Below are 17446 nucleotides of genomic sequence, written 5' to 3' on the forward strand. Positions count from 1 at the left end.
AAAAAAAAAAAAAAAAAAAAAAAAAAAAAAATAGAGTATATAATACATACAAAACATTACAGAGTTTTTTTCTTTTTATTTTGGTATGCGTTTAACTATAAAGTGGAAATTTAAGTTAAATTAAAGCACGATAGAAAAAAACTGAAAACAACAAAATATTGCATGCAATTTTTAAATCTCATTTAAGTAGTTTCGGTAACTGAAAATAATTTGAATTTGCATCCTAGAAATTGTTTTAATTTTTATGTTTACTTACATATATATAATATATATAATAATTAAATAAATATATATTCCTGTTGAAGATCTTTAAGTAACGTCCCGGTTCACGGACCGTAGAAGTTTTCTGTGCAATTTTGCGGTTTTTGCGAATTTCACTGCTTACACGGCCGAATTTTTACCAATTATTTCACCACTGCGAGAATGCACAAATTTCCCATCGAATTCAACGGTAGAATTTTGTTTCATACTACCAGTTGGTGTCTGCAAGGGTTGCTTTTCATCTCTGCGAGAAAAAGCATAAAAAATTCGTAACATTAATATTTCTTTCTTTTCTTTTCTTTTCTTTTTTTTTTGTTTTTTTTTTTTTTTTTGTATTATACGATGTTCTAAAATATATTTTTATCTACGAAAAGCTTTCGAAAGAAAATAAAAGGAAATTTTAAATTTAGAAATTTTTAACTACGGGAATTAGTAATCTACGGTTAGTCTACAGTTAATCAATCATATATTATGATTAAACAGGCTTTTGATTTTTTTGTTTTTTTTTTGTTTTTTCTTTCTTTGGTTAGAACTTGTATGAGATGCGGGATGAGATGAATGATACGTACGATGGTGTTGTTAAGGCTGAACCACCTAGTTTAACGGGAGGCGGTAATGGTAGAGGTGATGGTGGTGGCTCCTTAACCAGCTGTCCACTGCAATAAGGTAGCGGGAAACGCCAACCGTAAAGACTGCTTGGTTAAATTTATTCAAGTTTTTTTATGGTTCGATTTAAGTAATTTTAAAATTTTTACGAATTTGATTTTTTTTTTTTTTTTTTTTGCAATTTTAATTATTATTATTATTTTTTTTATTAAAATATGATGATTTTATTGATGAGATAGAGTATTTAAACAGAAAATAATAGTAAAAAAAAAAAAAAATAAATAAATAAATAAAATATGTGTATATTAGGAAACAAAAGAGCGATCTATTGCGAATTGGAGAAAAGAAATCATTTTTTTTTTTTTGTCTTTTAGATTTTCAAATTTCATAGAGAGGGAAAACAATAAATAAAGAAAGGAAAACTTATTAATACTGCACTAAATTCGTTAAAGTTACTTAAACTTTATCAAAGCGTTTCTGGTGAGTCCATGAAAAGGTTTTGGGTCTTTGATAAACCCAATTATAATCAGAATCCAGTTGAAAACTTATTTGAGCTCTAGTGGTAACAACACTATTTTTTAATGTTTTCAAAAAAAAAAAAAAAAAAAAAAAAATAAATAAATAAATAAAAGTAAATAAATTGAAAAAATTGGAAATATTAAAATAAATATTTAGTGCAATATTTTCTTATTAAAAGAAAAAAAATATATATATATATTTCAGTTATCATTAATCAAATATTCAACCACTACTTATATTCTAAAAGAAAAAAAAAAAGAAGGAAACAAGTAACGAATCAATGCTTTTCGATACCCACCTTCCCAACTTGGCCTCTTCATCAATTTCGGAGGGTGAACGTTTCGTACGCCTGCACATGGTTGCCAAAACGCCCATATTAATAGTTGCGCAACACAGCAAATCGATAATTAATAGTAGGAGCAATACACCACCCACTGCTATGCCGACGATCGAGGCTGACGACAACACTTGCCTCTCAGCCACTTGTATCACATCGATGCCTAAACGCAAGAATACGAAGAATTTTAAAGTAGAAAAAGTATAAAAAATTATTTTTGATTTAATAATTAAATAAGTTTTTTTTTGTTTTTTTTTTTAAATGTCTATTAGTACAAAGACCATTGTTGAAGTTTTCTTTACAAGTAAAGCGCTAAATATTATATATATAACCATATGGAAAACGGGTTTAACAAACAAAGGAAAAGTATGGAAGGTTGCGGCGCATTGGGCAAACTTATCGACTACATTTTGTTATATGCTTCTATTTATTGTTTTTTTTTGTTTTTGTTATTCTTCTTTGCAGAAAATTACTGTTAATTGAATATAATCACAATCGATGTCATTATCTATTGAATCAAATTGAAGCAAATTTACATACATGTACAAGGAAGAAGAAAATTAAAAAATTTACAATATTAATAATAATGAAAATACATTTATTTGGACGCATCACGCTTCTTTACAAGCGCGGTGAATGGGAGAGTAAGCGAATTAAGAATAGGGAAAATTTTGAAGTTTAAATTTTCCTTCTCAAGTTCCAGTCCAGACCTTGTCGATATAGGTTGTAGGATTATTTTGATCACATTTTGAATGGTATGTAATTTTTCGTTAGATAGGACTGCTCGAAAAAGATAAGGATTTCATCCTTGCTCTTTTATTAATTTTTGCAAATGAAGCCAGTTAAGAGTCACAGTTGGGTAAGGTTCATCCTACCCTTCTGTCAAACTATCAAAATGCAAAATGTACTTTTTTTCAAAACCAATATCAGCAACATCTAGGAGGTTCGCGGAGGTCCACCACCTTTGACACTCGTAGGCATGCGCTATACATGGTTTATGCCCCGGTACTTGGACAACAAGAGATAAAAGAAATTTATGCACCAATCACGCCCTTTAATGGAACCGCTCGCTCTCTTAAGGCTCTCACTCAATGAATCGCCATAGACCGACTCTCATAACAAACTAATGCTATTCTCCATTATCTTGGGTTGGCGGCCGTTCTAAAGTGCATGTGGATGGTTGCGGCAATATTCGATGGACATAATCGATCTTCTCTCAAGTTTGCTCAACTACTGTAAGATCATTTTTTCGCTGTTGCTTCTAAAAATACAAAAAAAAAACTTTTGCTCTCTAAGCGTATGTTGTACTGTCTGCCTGTCGTTTCATCGATTTAGTCCATCTTCGACACCAATCTGCATGCGCTAATAAATGCACTTCTTTTGGTTTGTCGCAATATGCGTTCTTCCAACTTGAAAACATCTCCTACGTTTCGGTGGAGGGTATTAATAAAGAAGAAGACCTCCTTATAAAAGGAGCTTTAAATAAAAAATAATAAAAAAATGGCATACATCTTGAAGGCGATTCCTTGACCTGTATCCATGACCTGAATCATGCATACATGGAAATTCGAAATATTTCTGGTATTGGTTGGCGTATCAGTTAGTCGTTCAGAATGCAAGGGATTATATCAATTTCAATTTTTTTATAGATTATTTTTACATTGGTATTAGTAGGCAATGCGTTTTTAACGTCGGAGCGAATGTTGTTGGCTTCGATAAATATTTGCTTGTAAATCTAAGAGCAATGATCTATGATCTGTTTCCTGATGGTAGGTGAAGGCATATCGTATCTATTATTCGTCTTCGCCTAATCCGTGGCCATCAATTAAGAACTTATCGTGCAAGTAAAGTGCAACTTTTCGATTTTAATTTCCACGATAAAAAAAGGATGCGAAAGGAGCACACGTTGAGGAAGAAAGGATAGCAAATACGACAATCGGAATGAGAAGGTACTGAAATTTTAATAGCTTACGTTTCATTTACCGTTAAGGTTTATGTGGCTGAATGGCGGCCAAGCCAAGCTAAGCTATATGCACGCTATTTTTTCTTCCTTCCTAGACAGATTGGCAGACAGTCTCGTTCAATCGATAGATTCGAAACAGTAGACCAATCGATTCGCCAGATGGCGAATGTTAACACTTTTTTTCATCAATTTATATAAAATTCGCAAAATTTAATGATACGTTTCAATTTTAATTATTAGTAATGAGAACAAAAGAAAGCAAAATAAATAAATAAAATGAGCTTATTAGGTGCTTGCATGGAATTTGATCATTGTTTCATTTGAAATAGACATTTCTTGAGAAAAATCGGTACAATATATATATATATATATATTATTAAACATCATTTTCTACAGCATTTTGCCATCTCTATGGCAACACGGCGATACCGTGTCGAAAGAACGATATTTTGTTTGGCAGTGGACCGCTGGTGTTCCGGTTTGTGGTAGGGATAATCAGAAGACGCCAGTATGTTGGTTGCGGCAGAACTTGACATGCGAGCTGCAACAGTGTATCGTGTGGTGGATGATGAGGATCACTTTGCGTCTGCTAACCGCTATAGTATACACCTGCGGTATGCACAGCGAAACTTTATCGGCCTTATTATTCCCTTCGGTGTCGTCGGTGTCGATGTGGATGACTCTCGTGGACTAAACCATGACTCTTTGCGTTTGGCATTGTCATAACAGGTGCATGCCACAGTGAAACCGTCATGTTCAAACGGTTCGCGATGGCATTGTCAATCAATTCGTATGGCAGCCATTTGTTCGCCTTTTGGTGCTTTTAACAGTTGATTCGTGAACTGCTAATCTATTCGGAAGTTCTGGGAACGTTTGGGCTAGATTTTCGTCGAAATTATTGTCTCTGAACTTTTTCGACTTCTCCAGGCCGTTCTTTGTCATTGATATTAAAACTCACGTCACTTTTAACACAGATTGAAACCCGAAACGAGAAACAGAAAATTGGTATATAATGGAGCCGCACCATCATAAGCTTGAAAGCAAACAACAAACTGCAGCTTTGAGCGGTCCTTGATTAGCGTCTGCATACACTGAATAACTCAGTAGTACTAAATGGAAAACCGTTATTTTGTGTAGAGAAAGGTCAAAACGATCGAATTTAATTGTTACGCATTGTATTGATACTTCCCATTATTTTATCATTTGCGCCGATAGATGCCGGTGATCACAATACAGATACAAGCACCTATTAAATTAAAATAAAAATTTCGGATTACGTTCGTGTCCTGACTATACCGCTACTATCTTAATAAAAATGTCATAATAATCGCAGACTGGTTTGTTTTACTTCAAAACGTTGCTCACTGCTGTCATACTCCGTTAATGTTGACAACAATATTTTGAATTCTTTTTTTTTCCTCAACCGATCGTATGATAAGTTTTTAATGCTTTTGCTCAGAGAGAGAGAGAACTCGGCTTATGTTACGTTTCTACAGTTTTCGGAGACTTTTTTCCCGGTCAGGGCGATTCACTTAGGAAAAGGGGAGAGAGAGAGAGAGAGAGAGAGAGAGAGAAAGGGAGAGGAGAAATTTCATTTATTTTTATTAGTTTGTTTATTAGTTTATTTGCGTAATATAAGTATATTTTCTTCTTTTTGTCATCTTTTTTCAGTAATTTTCTGCAAAAGGATTTTACTAAGAATATTTAAATATTAGTCTTAAAAAAAAACTTGGAGCAAACTTAATTTGTTTCGTTGTTTTTGTAATGTTGCTATAAGAGAGAGAAGATATTGAAAATTGTTGAAAACAAATTCAGTTTTCCTCTGCGTGTGTGTGTGTGTGTGTGTGCATGTTTTTACGTGTATGTTGTTGTTATGTGTATGTTGCTATATGAAAAAATGAAATTATTTCTTCTTCTGCTTCTTCTTACATTTTAAGAATATATTTTCAAAAATAATTTACACACATAATAATAATAATAATAATAATTTTCAAAAAAAATCAAAATATCAAAAATGAAAATCAATCAAACCAAAGAAAAGAAATTTAAATTAAAAAGGAATAAATAAAAGTAAAAAAAAAAAAAATAAAAAAATAAATATTAATAATAATAATAATAATAATAATAACAACAATAATAAAAAGACGCCAATTATCGAAAAAGAAAATTACGGTCGACATGCCATTAACTTATACGGATAAGTAATTAATTTAAGTAAGAAAGCGGATGTAATACCAATACGCACAAATATATATTTAAATATAAACTGAAAGCAATAAAGCATTAATATTAAATAAACGAATTAATAAAATGAACGAATAATGAAATGAAATCAAATTAAAAAAAAAAAAAAAAAAAAAAGCAAAACAAAAAACAAAAAAAAAATTGTATAATAATTAATAAAAATCTTAGCGAAATTTCTGAGAGAGTGTTGTCTTCGTTATATTAAAACATTAATTAATTAATTGTATGTATATTAATCAGGCAAGTAAAGCTAACAAAAATAATGTGGCGGGCATGTACGGAGAACGAAAAGGACGAGAAGGAAGAAGAGAGTGAACATGTATATGAAAGTGAAAGGATCCGGAAAAGTTCTAGCGAATTTTGTTGTCTTATGAGCTTTGGAGAAGGAAAGAAAAGAAAAAAATTGAAACATATATATGTATATATATTGATATATATATATAACTATATATTTTTTTTTTTTTTTTGTTTTTTTAATAATCACAGATGTGCTTTTTTAAATTAGCTACAGGTGTGGTAGGTAGGTACAAGTAGGTAGGTAGGTAGGTAGGCGGGTAGGTAGATAGGTAGCTAGATAGCTAGGTAGGTATATTTCTGCTGTTGTTTTTGTTATTGTTGTTGTTGTTGTTGTTGTTGTTGTTGTGTGCTTTTTTAGTAATTGAACTTTATGTATTAATTGCTAAGAAATTATTATTAGTTAATAATATAAATTTGATTATTATTTACTTGCTTTACCTTTTATGCTTTGTTACACAATAGACTTTTGACTTTAACTTCGGCTGTAAGTCGATCATTATTAAGTAAGGAGCGAAAAAACAAAAACAAACAAAACAAAAACAATGAAAAACAAAACAAAAAATATAGAGGAAAAGAGATAAAAAAAGGTAAAAAAAAAAAAAAAAAAAAACAATACCAATGAAGAGCTTACGTGAAGCGTTTTCTATTACAAGGCGCAGTCAATTGTTGCATTTTGATTGTCTTCCCGCTCAGACTAATATAGATGTCTCGTATTCGCTTTGTTTTATATGTATGTAATTTTTATTTAATTTTCTAGCATTTTTTTTTATTCAATTTTTACATTTAATTTTTCTTATATGTATTTCTTTTGTAATTAGTTTTATTTTATTTATTTATTTATTTATTTATTTTTTTTCTTCTATTATTATTGTATAATAATAAACTTAAGTGTTTCTATTATTCATTATCATTTTCTTTATCTTTTTTATTTTTAGTTTTATTTTTTTATTTTTATTAAGTCAATACATAAAAACCGTATATACAACTTTGTAGACATTATTACATACATACATAATTTGAGATCTGTTTTATAGTTTAAAAGCTAACTCACAAGTAATATAATAAGAGATATTATGGTGGGTAAGTTCCCGACCAATGATCTACACCATTAAGCCAGATGTGAAACCACATGCTATCGTCAATGCAACAAAGAAAAAAAAAAACAACAAATAAACAAAGAATCCGTTATCGATAAGGCATGTATGGTCAGCCAGCTAACTGTTCACAGAGAGAGAAAGAGAGAGAGAGAGAGAGAGAGAGAGAGAGAGAGAGAGAGAGAGAAGAACACTATCTACTGCCGCGATTAACTCGGGAAAGGGAAAATTCTAAAGCGGGATCTTTCTTAGTTTACATGCTTATACCTTAGCAATAGTCGGATAGTAAGGCAATGAAATAAATGAAAGATAGTATGAACTATTTAATAGAGAGCAAACGCATCTTTTTATCATGTCTTCATACATGTCTTTTACACGGTCGTCATCGTTTGCTATGTAGGGTGCACTGTATGCATTGCATAAAACAGACCGCGTTACCTACTGTAAGAAAATTCGCGAAATTTTGGGCCAACTATTTGAGTAACATGTGAATATTATCCAAATGAGAAAGCAGCTGCCACCGGGACTTACTCTCCTTGATTAAAAGTACTACCATTTGTCGTTGTTATTATTAGGTTTGGTTAAGATGGTCCTTTTCCATGATGGAAGTCTCCAAGTAATTGAAAGCATGTTTTCCTTACGATTTCTGCTCACCAATAAAAAAGGTGACCCTTGGAGGCTACATTTTAGTTAAAATTTTTGTTGCCTGTAGCCCGTCCGTATGCGGGACAATACACAGTTTCCTGGGAAACAGGGAAATTACGGCTTGGGGCTTTTCTCGGCGAATATATTGCATTGGAATTTCTTCTATGCGATCGGTTTTTGGCTAAATATTCTGCAGAAGATACTTATCAAATATCGGGAAATTTCTCAGCAGATTTATGCAAAGATTTTCTCTTATTCTATAAATAATTGCTTTCTTTTGCTTTCCAAATTTTTTATGGATAACATAACTCTAAACAATTTGAAAACTTCTCCTCCGAAAAGTAATTTCATCGTATCGCCTTGTGATTCTGAAGATATGAAGGAAAGTAGCGGCCTGATCGAAATTTTGACTTATTTAAGTTATTTAATCGATGGGTTCAACCAAAGCGAAACGATCACTTGGAAAAAAAAGGGGTACGATTTCGAAAGAAGCAGCAAACGTGTCACGTGAGTTGAAGCAAGACAACGATCGATTCGATATTGCAAATAACTGTTAAAGAAATGTTAAAAACATTGAATTTATCTCATCCGATGTGTCATGGGATATTGCATATGCAAAAAATAATGCATATGCTCTTAGAAGTCCTGTTTTAAAATTTCCTTTGAAATATATAGGTAACGATGATCAACGTTGAACGTTTCCAATCAAGGAATTTTTGATTGGTAAATTTTTGAAAATATTTTCAAATAATCATAAACAACAAAAAAAAAAGAAAATAAGTATGGTCAGCTACGACCTCGTATTGGATAGATACCCTACATCGCTGCGCACTTAATAGTGTTCTTTATATATTTCATGTTTGTATAACAACTTTTCAAAACTAAGGCGTTTTAAAAGAAGTGCTCCGATCCGAACCATTTTTAATTGAGCCCGTCATCATCCTTGGGCCAAAAAGCGTCGGTGTACCGAATTGCATGAAAATATATTGAATACATATTGAAACAAGACGGAGTGAGGGGCAAACAAGCGATCGGTATAATAAAATCTGGTCGATCTATTTATCTCAAGTCCGTCTAGATATTGCATACATCCGCACAAACTTAATAATATAAAGTTGTACCGCAAGTGATGTAGGGATTATAAAACTATAATGTATATATGTATAAAACTTGAGAATAAAAATCCTTTGTATACAATATTAATGGCTGTAGTAGGGGTTTAGCTTAATAAATTATCTAAAGAAATTATCGAGCTTAGTTCTTCGTTCAATCAGCTTAACTAACATTTGTTTCTACATTTTCGGTACATATTTAATTTTTATATATATTTAAGCTATAAATTTTTCTAAATTTTTATTTTTTTTTTTGATTTTTTTTTTTCTTTAACATTATATTTTATTGTCAATAACGTATTATATAGAATTAAATTTTAAAATATTAAAAAGAAAATAAAAATTTTGAAAACCTCTTGTGATTTGAAGGGGTTTTAATATATATTATAAACAATAACGGGATTCGATATACATATATATGTTGTTTTTAATAAACTCTTGCATCCTGAAAATAATTACGTAGTAGTTAATAAAGCTCAACAAACATTTTCAAAATTAAAAAAAAAAAAAATAAAACAAAAAAAACTCCCGAAAACAATTCTTCTTATTATGCTGACAGGAATGAACTTATCTGATCCTAAAAAGTCTTTTTTCTTTTTTTTTGTCTGTTTTGCTGCCTTTGCCTTTGGATAACGTTTCCATTTCTTATTCACGGTACAGCTATTTTTGATTTTTTTTTAGCGGTTTGCGTTTCAGTCTCTAAGGCTGGTTTACGGGGTGCGGTCATATTGAATTCAATTACATGATTTTAATTTATTACTTGAAATCAACAAATTCCTATAAAATAAATTATTCCAAAATTTGTTTCCGTGATATGTTTATAATATATACAAAATTTTCGATTAGTTTTGTTTTATTTATATATGTATTTATTTATTTTTTTTTTTTTAATACGTTATGTGCGTTTTGAAAATTGCTTCTTTTTTTTTTTTTAGTATTTTATGCAAGTTTTAGTCTCTTAGTTATTTATATCTCTAATATATGATTATATAAAAAAAAAAAACCTTTTTTGGCAGTGTTTGCGTTATTTCCTACTCCATTTTGCTGTTAAAAATTGACTGTCTGTCTGTATGTCCGTTCGCCTTAAGAAAAAGATTTTATCCCAAACTTCTACACTTTTGATTTTTTTTTTCTTCAGGACTTCAGGTCATTCGAAGATAAGAACGTCATTTGTTGAACCCCTTTGTCAGATAATAGTACTTTTCATATAATTTGTTTGTTGTGCTATTGTTTTTCACGTTAGGCTCATTCCAATAAAGCTGATATTAGAAACATAAGAAAAAAATTATGTTAACTTTAAGTAATAATGTTACAGTCGGGCAAGGCCGACCACAAGGTGCCTCATCAATCATTTTGCCCAGTACAGTCATTCACTCATTTGGAGAGATGCCCAAAATATCATAGTACTTCCGAAAGACTCTAGCGCTTTTCAGTTCGCATCATAAAAAACTAAAAACTAGACTTTCTCTCCCTATAAGGCCTTACTTTTTATATATATTTATTGGATTCAAAAAATAGACCTATGCGGTCCAAAGTTCCTACTGTTAATTTCTTTGTTGAGTAGTAGTGTTGCTATCGACCGCTTATTATCATAAACTGTTCTTTTTCTGATGATATTATTACTACTACGAGAAATCTTACCTCGAGTCCACGAAATAGACCCATGTGCTTCAACTTTACTTCACTTAATTTTCATGTCAAATTGCTATCTTAAACAAATAACAATTAAGCCTTTTTGGCATGTAAGGATTTACATATCCTGAGAGCCCTTATGTGAGGCGGTGCCCAAAAATAGACCTATGTGGTCGAAATTCGATAAGGTTGACCTCTTTGTCAATTTGGTATAATGGATCAATTTTTATCGTGAATTATTGCAAACTATACCTAGGAACGGATATATACATGCGAGTTCAAGAAATTGATCCAGCCACACCAATGTAGAATGTCGAAGTATTATTACTCAACGCATTGCTTTATATGGCGAACGATCGAAAAATTGGACAGATTTGAACCATTTTCAATACCGTTCGTCCTTGGGTCAAAGCACGTCATTGTACCGAATTTGATGAAAATGTCTGAAAACTTGCGATTTGTAATTTGAACACAAAAATACATGCTTAATGTCCAATAGTTTAAGGCAAGAGGGTTCACCCTTACTCCTATCTTAATAATGTATTTGCGAAAATCAACTAAGAGCTTATGTACTTAATGTCTTGAGACTTCAATCGTTCAAACTTATAAATACCTGAATGGGTAGCCACGGCTAGGTCAACTCGAAAGCTCTTGGGTAAATAGTCTAATTACCTTTGTCGTATTTTTCATAAAAACTTCAATGCGAATCTCAAAGCTAACGTCAAGTTAACGTTATGAATAAGTAGTGAGTCTGGGATTTGTTTTTTTCTTTTGTCTAAATTTTATGTATTAAGTACAAGTGTTAGTCAAAGGTTGAGATACCGGAATTTTCTTTACTTTATTTATACCTTTTGTTCTTATTTTCTTTCTGCTTTAGAATATCGCCGTAGTGTGTCTCGTAAATACTATTACTAACGCATTTATTATAAAGTGAAAAAAAAAATTTTTTTTTGTTTTAACTTCCCGATATAATTATATTAACATACATATACGTACAAAGAAATTACAACAACAATTTGTAATTATTATTATTGTTATTATTATTAGATAATTATGACGATGGATATAGTGTTGTAGAGATCTGTGTGCTTTTACTTCTATAACATCATATATATGTACATCAATGTTATCACTTGATTGTTTCGCCAAAAAGGACCAACTCTATCAGACTATTACTGTGTGTGTTGCTGTCACTCTGTGTGTGTATGTGTGTTTGTGTATGTGTGTATGTGTGTATATGTGTGTGCATTGGTTTGCATGAGAAAGAGAGTATGCAAGCTTCAAGTTTATAATCCCATGAATGATTGCTGTTGCTGCCGTTGCGGCTGCAGTTGTAGTGACGACATCCTTCTTACGGTGATTATCAGTACAAATGTATTTAAAATGAATAAACGTTGCTGATGGTGTTTTGTATAATCCTTTAAACTGCCGGCCGCTGAGTACGGATATGGATTGTCTAATGTTTCAAAAACACGACCACACACGCACCCATATGAGCACAAACATACAAACACATATAACCCAATTCACATATCATAAATTACAGTTATGTTTTTAAAATTTTGGAGAGAAATTAACGCGTAGAGAGGAAAGAGTGCAACGCATATATAGATTTTTGTTTGATTTTTTTCAAAAGTTTGCGGACATATATTTTTAGTGCCATTTAGTGTTGTTACACAGGCAGAGAAAGAAAGAGAGAGAAAGAGAGAGAAAGAGGGAGAGAAAGAGGGAGAAAGAGAAAGAGAGAAAAAGAGAGAGAAAGAGAGTGAAAAAAACAACATAATTAAATAAACGAGAGGAAGAGAGAAAAATATAGGAAAAAAAGAGAAAAAGAGAGAAATATTTTTTGATATAGATTTCACTCTCGATCATATCCAAAATAAATTCTCGAAATGATTTTTACTTCTCTTTTCGAAATGACCTTCATCTTATGTATATATACATATATATATATATATATATATATATATATATATATATGCATATACATATATATATAGAAAGTGAATGGAGTGGTAGTGATTGTTTAGTGGTTTATATTAGATTTATCTGAAATTTTCTGTTTGGCAACTGAAGATTGGTGGTTTTGTGAGCGATTCCGATCAGAAAGATTAAATATAGATAATAAAGACGAGAGTTTTTTCATGTTCCCTATGTGTAATTGTGATAGACTATATTATCAAATTGTTTCTCTATGATTTTGTGATCTGAATCAATAAACTGAAAAAATATTAATTTTAGAAAAATATATTAACATAACAAAAAGACACGCAGGCAGGCACACTTTTTGCAATCATTGCATCAATTATTATTAATTAACACTAAAAATATGAGAATAATACAAATATATGAATATAAATGAAGGAGGGACGTTTAATAATCTATTGAGATAATTTTGTGAGAAGTTTTTCTGCCAAAAGAAATCGGAACGAAATTTATGAAAATAAGTTTAGATTATAGGTAGATGCAAACTGGGAACGCGTTATATCAAGCGAGATGCACTCACTTCAGAATAATGTGTAAGAGAGAGAGAGAGAGAGAGAGAGAGAGAGAGAGAGATAGAGATAGAGAGAGAAACAGAGAGAGAGAGAGAGAGAGAAAGATATTATTATAAAAAAATTCAGAATTGATAGAGCTTTCTCATTAAGAGAGGAAACAGTGCCCCTAACAAAGTAATTTCTAAGCAATTGAAGTTTTCTCATTGCAATTGTGACGATTTCTCTCATATACAGGTAAACTTTTTTTATTTAATACCTTGCCTATTTAAAACTCTAAAATAATACTAAGTAAGAGTAGGTGACAAGTCGAATTTTCAGAGTTCATGGGTTAAGGTATAGTTTTTGTTTATGGAATGGGTTTCATTTTTGCGATTTTCCGTTTATTGTGGGACGATGGTTTTACCATGCTTATGTGAGTTTCGAACTTGACCAAAGAAGTTTTTTTGATGTCTAAAGCATTTGTTAGGAAAATGTTTAAAACTAATTCTCTTCAATAGCAGAGTGAATTTTCTATTGTCTGCAGACGATTCCTGTTATTTCTGTTCTTTGGAGGACTTTTCATCTGTGAAATGCTTCCATTCCCTTGTGGATAGGTCAGTAAGAAGGCTAATCAAATCGACAGAAATCGTACACGGTATCGGCATTGCTCCTTTAGTTATAAGATATCCTTTAAATTTTACGTTACATTCGTTATGAATATACCGGGATACCTGCTAAGACGTGAGAACCAGCAAAGATTTATAATCGTGAAGTAAAATATTGCAAGACCAAAGAGGAATAGAGTAAGAAAGAAAGAGAGAGAGTGAGAGAGAGAACGAACGAGAAAGAGAACGAGAAAGAGAAAGAGCGAGATCATTGGCAACTGGTCTCTTAGTTTATGCTATATATACGCAAAGAACGCATTTATAGGACATTTACATATCATACACGCAACGTACACTGAACAAAAGAATTTTACATAAAACTAAAAAGAAGCTCAGAGAAAACTTAAGCAAGCACCTTTCTTATATAGAATAATAGATATAGAGAAGGATAGGAAGAGATAGGAAGATATATATATATATATATATATCTTATATGTTTAGCTATTTTTCTTATAGCTATTTTTTATATGAGAAATTAGTTAAACATACATGACGAACACACAGACGAACATGTGTTACACACAAAATGCACACACAAACAAGTAAATAATAAATTTAAACGAAAAAGGAAGGCATCCATGACTTGGTATATGTATGTGTACAAATATACATATATTTATATATCTATATATATATATATATATATATATATAGGAAGAGAAATAGAGAGATAGAAAGAGATCAAGAGAGTAAGAAAGATAATTAAATGAAAATGCTTTGTTTTTCTTTTAAATATTTTATCATATCTTCAGAGTCAATTTTATTGTTTAAAGAAAAATTATTAATTATGTTAACTAAAATCATGTTTTTTTTTTTTTCATTTATTATAAAACTATATTAGCAATAAAATAAAAAATTACAACTAAATCGAAAGAGGAAAACGTAAGAGTATACGAAAAAAAAAAAAAAATTATTATTAATTTTATTACAAAATTCAAATAGTTTTTATAGCTATTTTTTTATAAGAGAGTTAGTTAAACATACATACACGTACGGACAAACATATGTTACACGCAAAATGCACACACAAACATACAAATAAACGAAAACATAAAATAAAATCAGATAAATTTAAAAAAAAGAAAAAAAAAGCATCCTTGACTACAGTGATTGATAAAAAAAAAAAACAAATTCAATTATCTGTTGAAAGCAAAAGTATTTCTAATGAAAATCATATGACTTCTCATAAATGGAATTTGGATTTGTAAACATTGTCTGTCCTTAAATACATTTGTATATAGAGTAGCGTGTAATGACAGATTTATATTAATATGCATATATATAAGAAATAATACTCTATGTTGTTGTTCTTGTTTTCGATGTTCTTTGTCTTTTTTTTTTTTTTAACAATATTTTTTAAGTAAATTTCTTTTATACATAAGTGAAAGAGCGGATAGAATGAAATGAAAACAAATAATAAAATTGTATCCGGTTCGAGCCAATTCTTGGATGCTCAAGCAAATTAAGTAGGGTTTTTTAATAAATGCGGCCGCGGTGCATGTCTCTTCGAAACATTGTTTCGATGATATGTACACTAACAGCCGGATGGATAACTGATATCCATAGGAATATTCTTTTATTGACGGCAATTTTTTTATTAAAAGTTCTGGTCATTAAAGAACTCACGCGTAATAACTGCTTGACCTTGTCTTTAAAATTAAGGAATTTCTTCCCCTTTCCTTCGAAGAAATTTGATCGATTAAATCGTTTCAAAATCTAATTCATATTAGGTATATATATATGTGCTTATACATACCCATACATAATTTATGGGATTTCAAGACTTTGCAAACGGAACGATAAACTTAATGCATCTTTTATCTTTCAGTGATTGTTATAATAATAAACAGAAAAAAAAAAGAACGAAAAATTTCAAGAACAAAAAAATTTTTTTTTTTTTTTTTTGTTCTCTTTTTTAAGCAATTAACTTAATTTTTATATATATGGAATTTTTAAAAATCTTATTAGTAAAATATTTTTATTTTTGGCAGTTAAAAAATATTAAAAATCATTTTAATGACATTTAAAATAAAATTTTTATATCCCCATCTCTCTCCTATGTTGATACTAAAAGCAAATGAAATGAGTTGATAATGCGGCCGTAAGTGGAATTAAATCGCGGCTTTGCTCGCAAAATCAATTTCTTGACTGTGTGGCCTCTTAGGCGAGTTGTTTTAGATGGCCTAGACTCCCAAGCAATCAAAAACTGCGAACAGTTTCCGCATAAAACGGAGTTGATGGAGAGACTCGTGATGAGAAGCGAGGAAATGATGGATTTGTGGTTGTGTTTATTTAAATTAGGTTAACTTAAGGTTTCGCTAGCTCTATGCTACACTTTATGTTGCTGAACTGATAATTTTAATGGATTCCAGGCTTTTTTTTGTAAATTTGTTAAGACGTTTAGTGAGAACAGTATGACCAGGTATGAAAGAGACGACAGTCAAGAAGAAATCAATTTATCAGCAAAATGAAGTTTTGTTATTACAACAACAACAACAACAACAACAACAACCATTGTCACAACAACGAATTGTCCCTTTTGACTTTTCATCAACATGACAGCACTGTTTCATCCAATATGGCGATTCTTTGATTTGGTCTTATGATATGGCTTACATCAGGCATTCACATACCGGGTAGAATCAATTGCTGTAAACCTTGTTTCACAAATAGGTTGATCGCGTCCCCCGGATTACATTGGCAACAACAGCAACAATGGGATGTGGGAACACTACACCTCTCAGAACTTTTTAAGGGAGTTAGGTTAGCTTGCAGTGGCAAAGCACTTGGTCCATTGCCAAAATGTATTAATCAAGCGAAATGCACAAGTTTAGCTTATACAGTAGAGGTGAAGAAATGAGCGAGCACCGAAGATCGGTGGTGGTTAAGGGGACGAAACCGTATCATATATTTTGATTTAGTTACAAATTACTTCATATTTTTCATATCAGCCGAAGATACCTAAACGTCGATGTATATTCGCTAAATATTCGTTTAAGTAATCTACGCACGTAGGTAGGCAGATACGAATCGAGAAAGTCAAGTCGGGAAATTCATGCATTTTTATCACGTCACACTAATTTAAATTGTCGATAAATAATAAAATAAAAATGAAAATATGCAGCAGGGGGCGGCGACGGTGGCGATGGGTGGCGATGGGTGGGGATTGGTGGGCGCGGGGGGGGCTTATAACCAATGATCATTTCGTTTGCCAATTATGGTAAACAATTTAATTTTATCTCTCTAGCTTTCGCTTTCACAACACTTATTACTCATAATCCAAAAATCACCTCCTCCACTAAAGGGTTTACGGCCACGAGTTGGAGATATAAAAAGAAGAAAGTCGATCATTGCCGACATAAGGTATATATATGTAACTTATTTAAGTCAAAATTTTAAGTCAACTTTAAATGATTTTCAGTGTTCTGTAGTGTTTTGTAGTATGATGAAAAAATACTATAAAAATTTAAAGACTCTCACATACACTCATATTAAAGTTGCATTTAAGCACATAATACAAATAAACTAATTTTTAAAAAAGGTTTCTTAATATATTTATTAAACAAAAAAAAAAAAAAAAAAAAAAAAAAAAAA

At 31.0% G+C, this 17446-nt stretch overlaps 1 protein-coding gene across 5 annotated transcripts in view; it reads right to left on the reverse strand.

Moving 5' to 3' along the window:
* Positions 1-25: 25 nt before the first annotated feature.
* Positions 26-17446, reverse strand: part of LOC119644771 (fasciclin-2) — a 131568-nt gene continuing 114147 nt past the window's right edge. For 2 of the 5 annotated variants that reach the window (XM_038044498.1, XM_038044497.1), the window contains 3 exons: positions 1685-1886; positions 831-917; positions 26-505 (listed from right to left, as the gene is read on the reverse strand). In XM_038044498.1, the coding sequence (XP_037900426.1) occupies positions 382-505; positions 831-917; positions 1685-1886 (413 nt within the window). In that variant the 3' untranslated portion in view covers positions 26-381. Of the gene's footprint in view, positions 506-830; positions 918-1684; positions 1887-9960; positions 12167-17446 lie in introns of those variants that run through there. The other 3 variants (XM_038044500.1, XM_038044499.1, XM_038044501.1) reach the window with 2 other exon arrangements.

Source organism: Glossina fuscipes, unplaced genomic scaffold, assembly GCF_014805625.2.
Source record: "Glossina fuscipes isolate IAEA_lab_2018 unplaced genomic scaffold, Yale_Gfus_2 0, whole genome shotgun sequence".
Taxonomy (NCBI): Eukaryota; Metazoa; Arthropoda; class Insecta; order Diptera; family Glossinidae; genus Glossina; species Glossina fuscipes.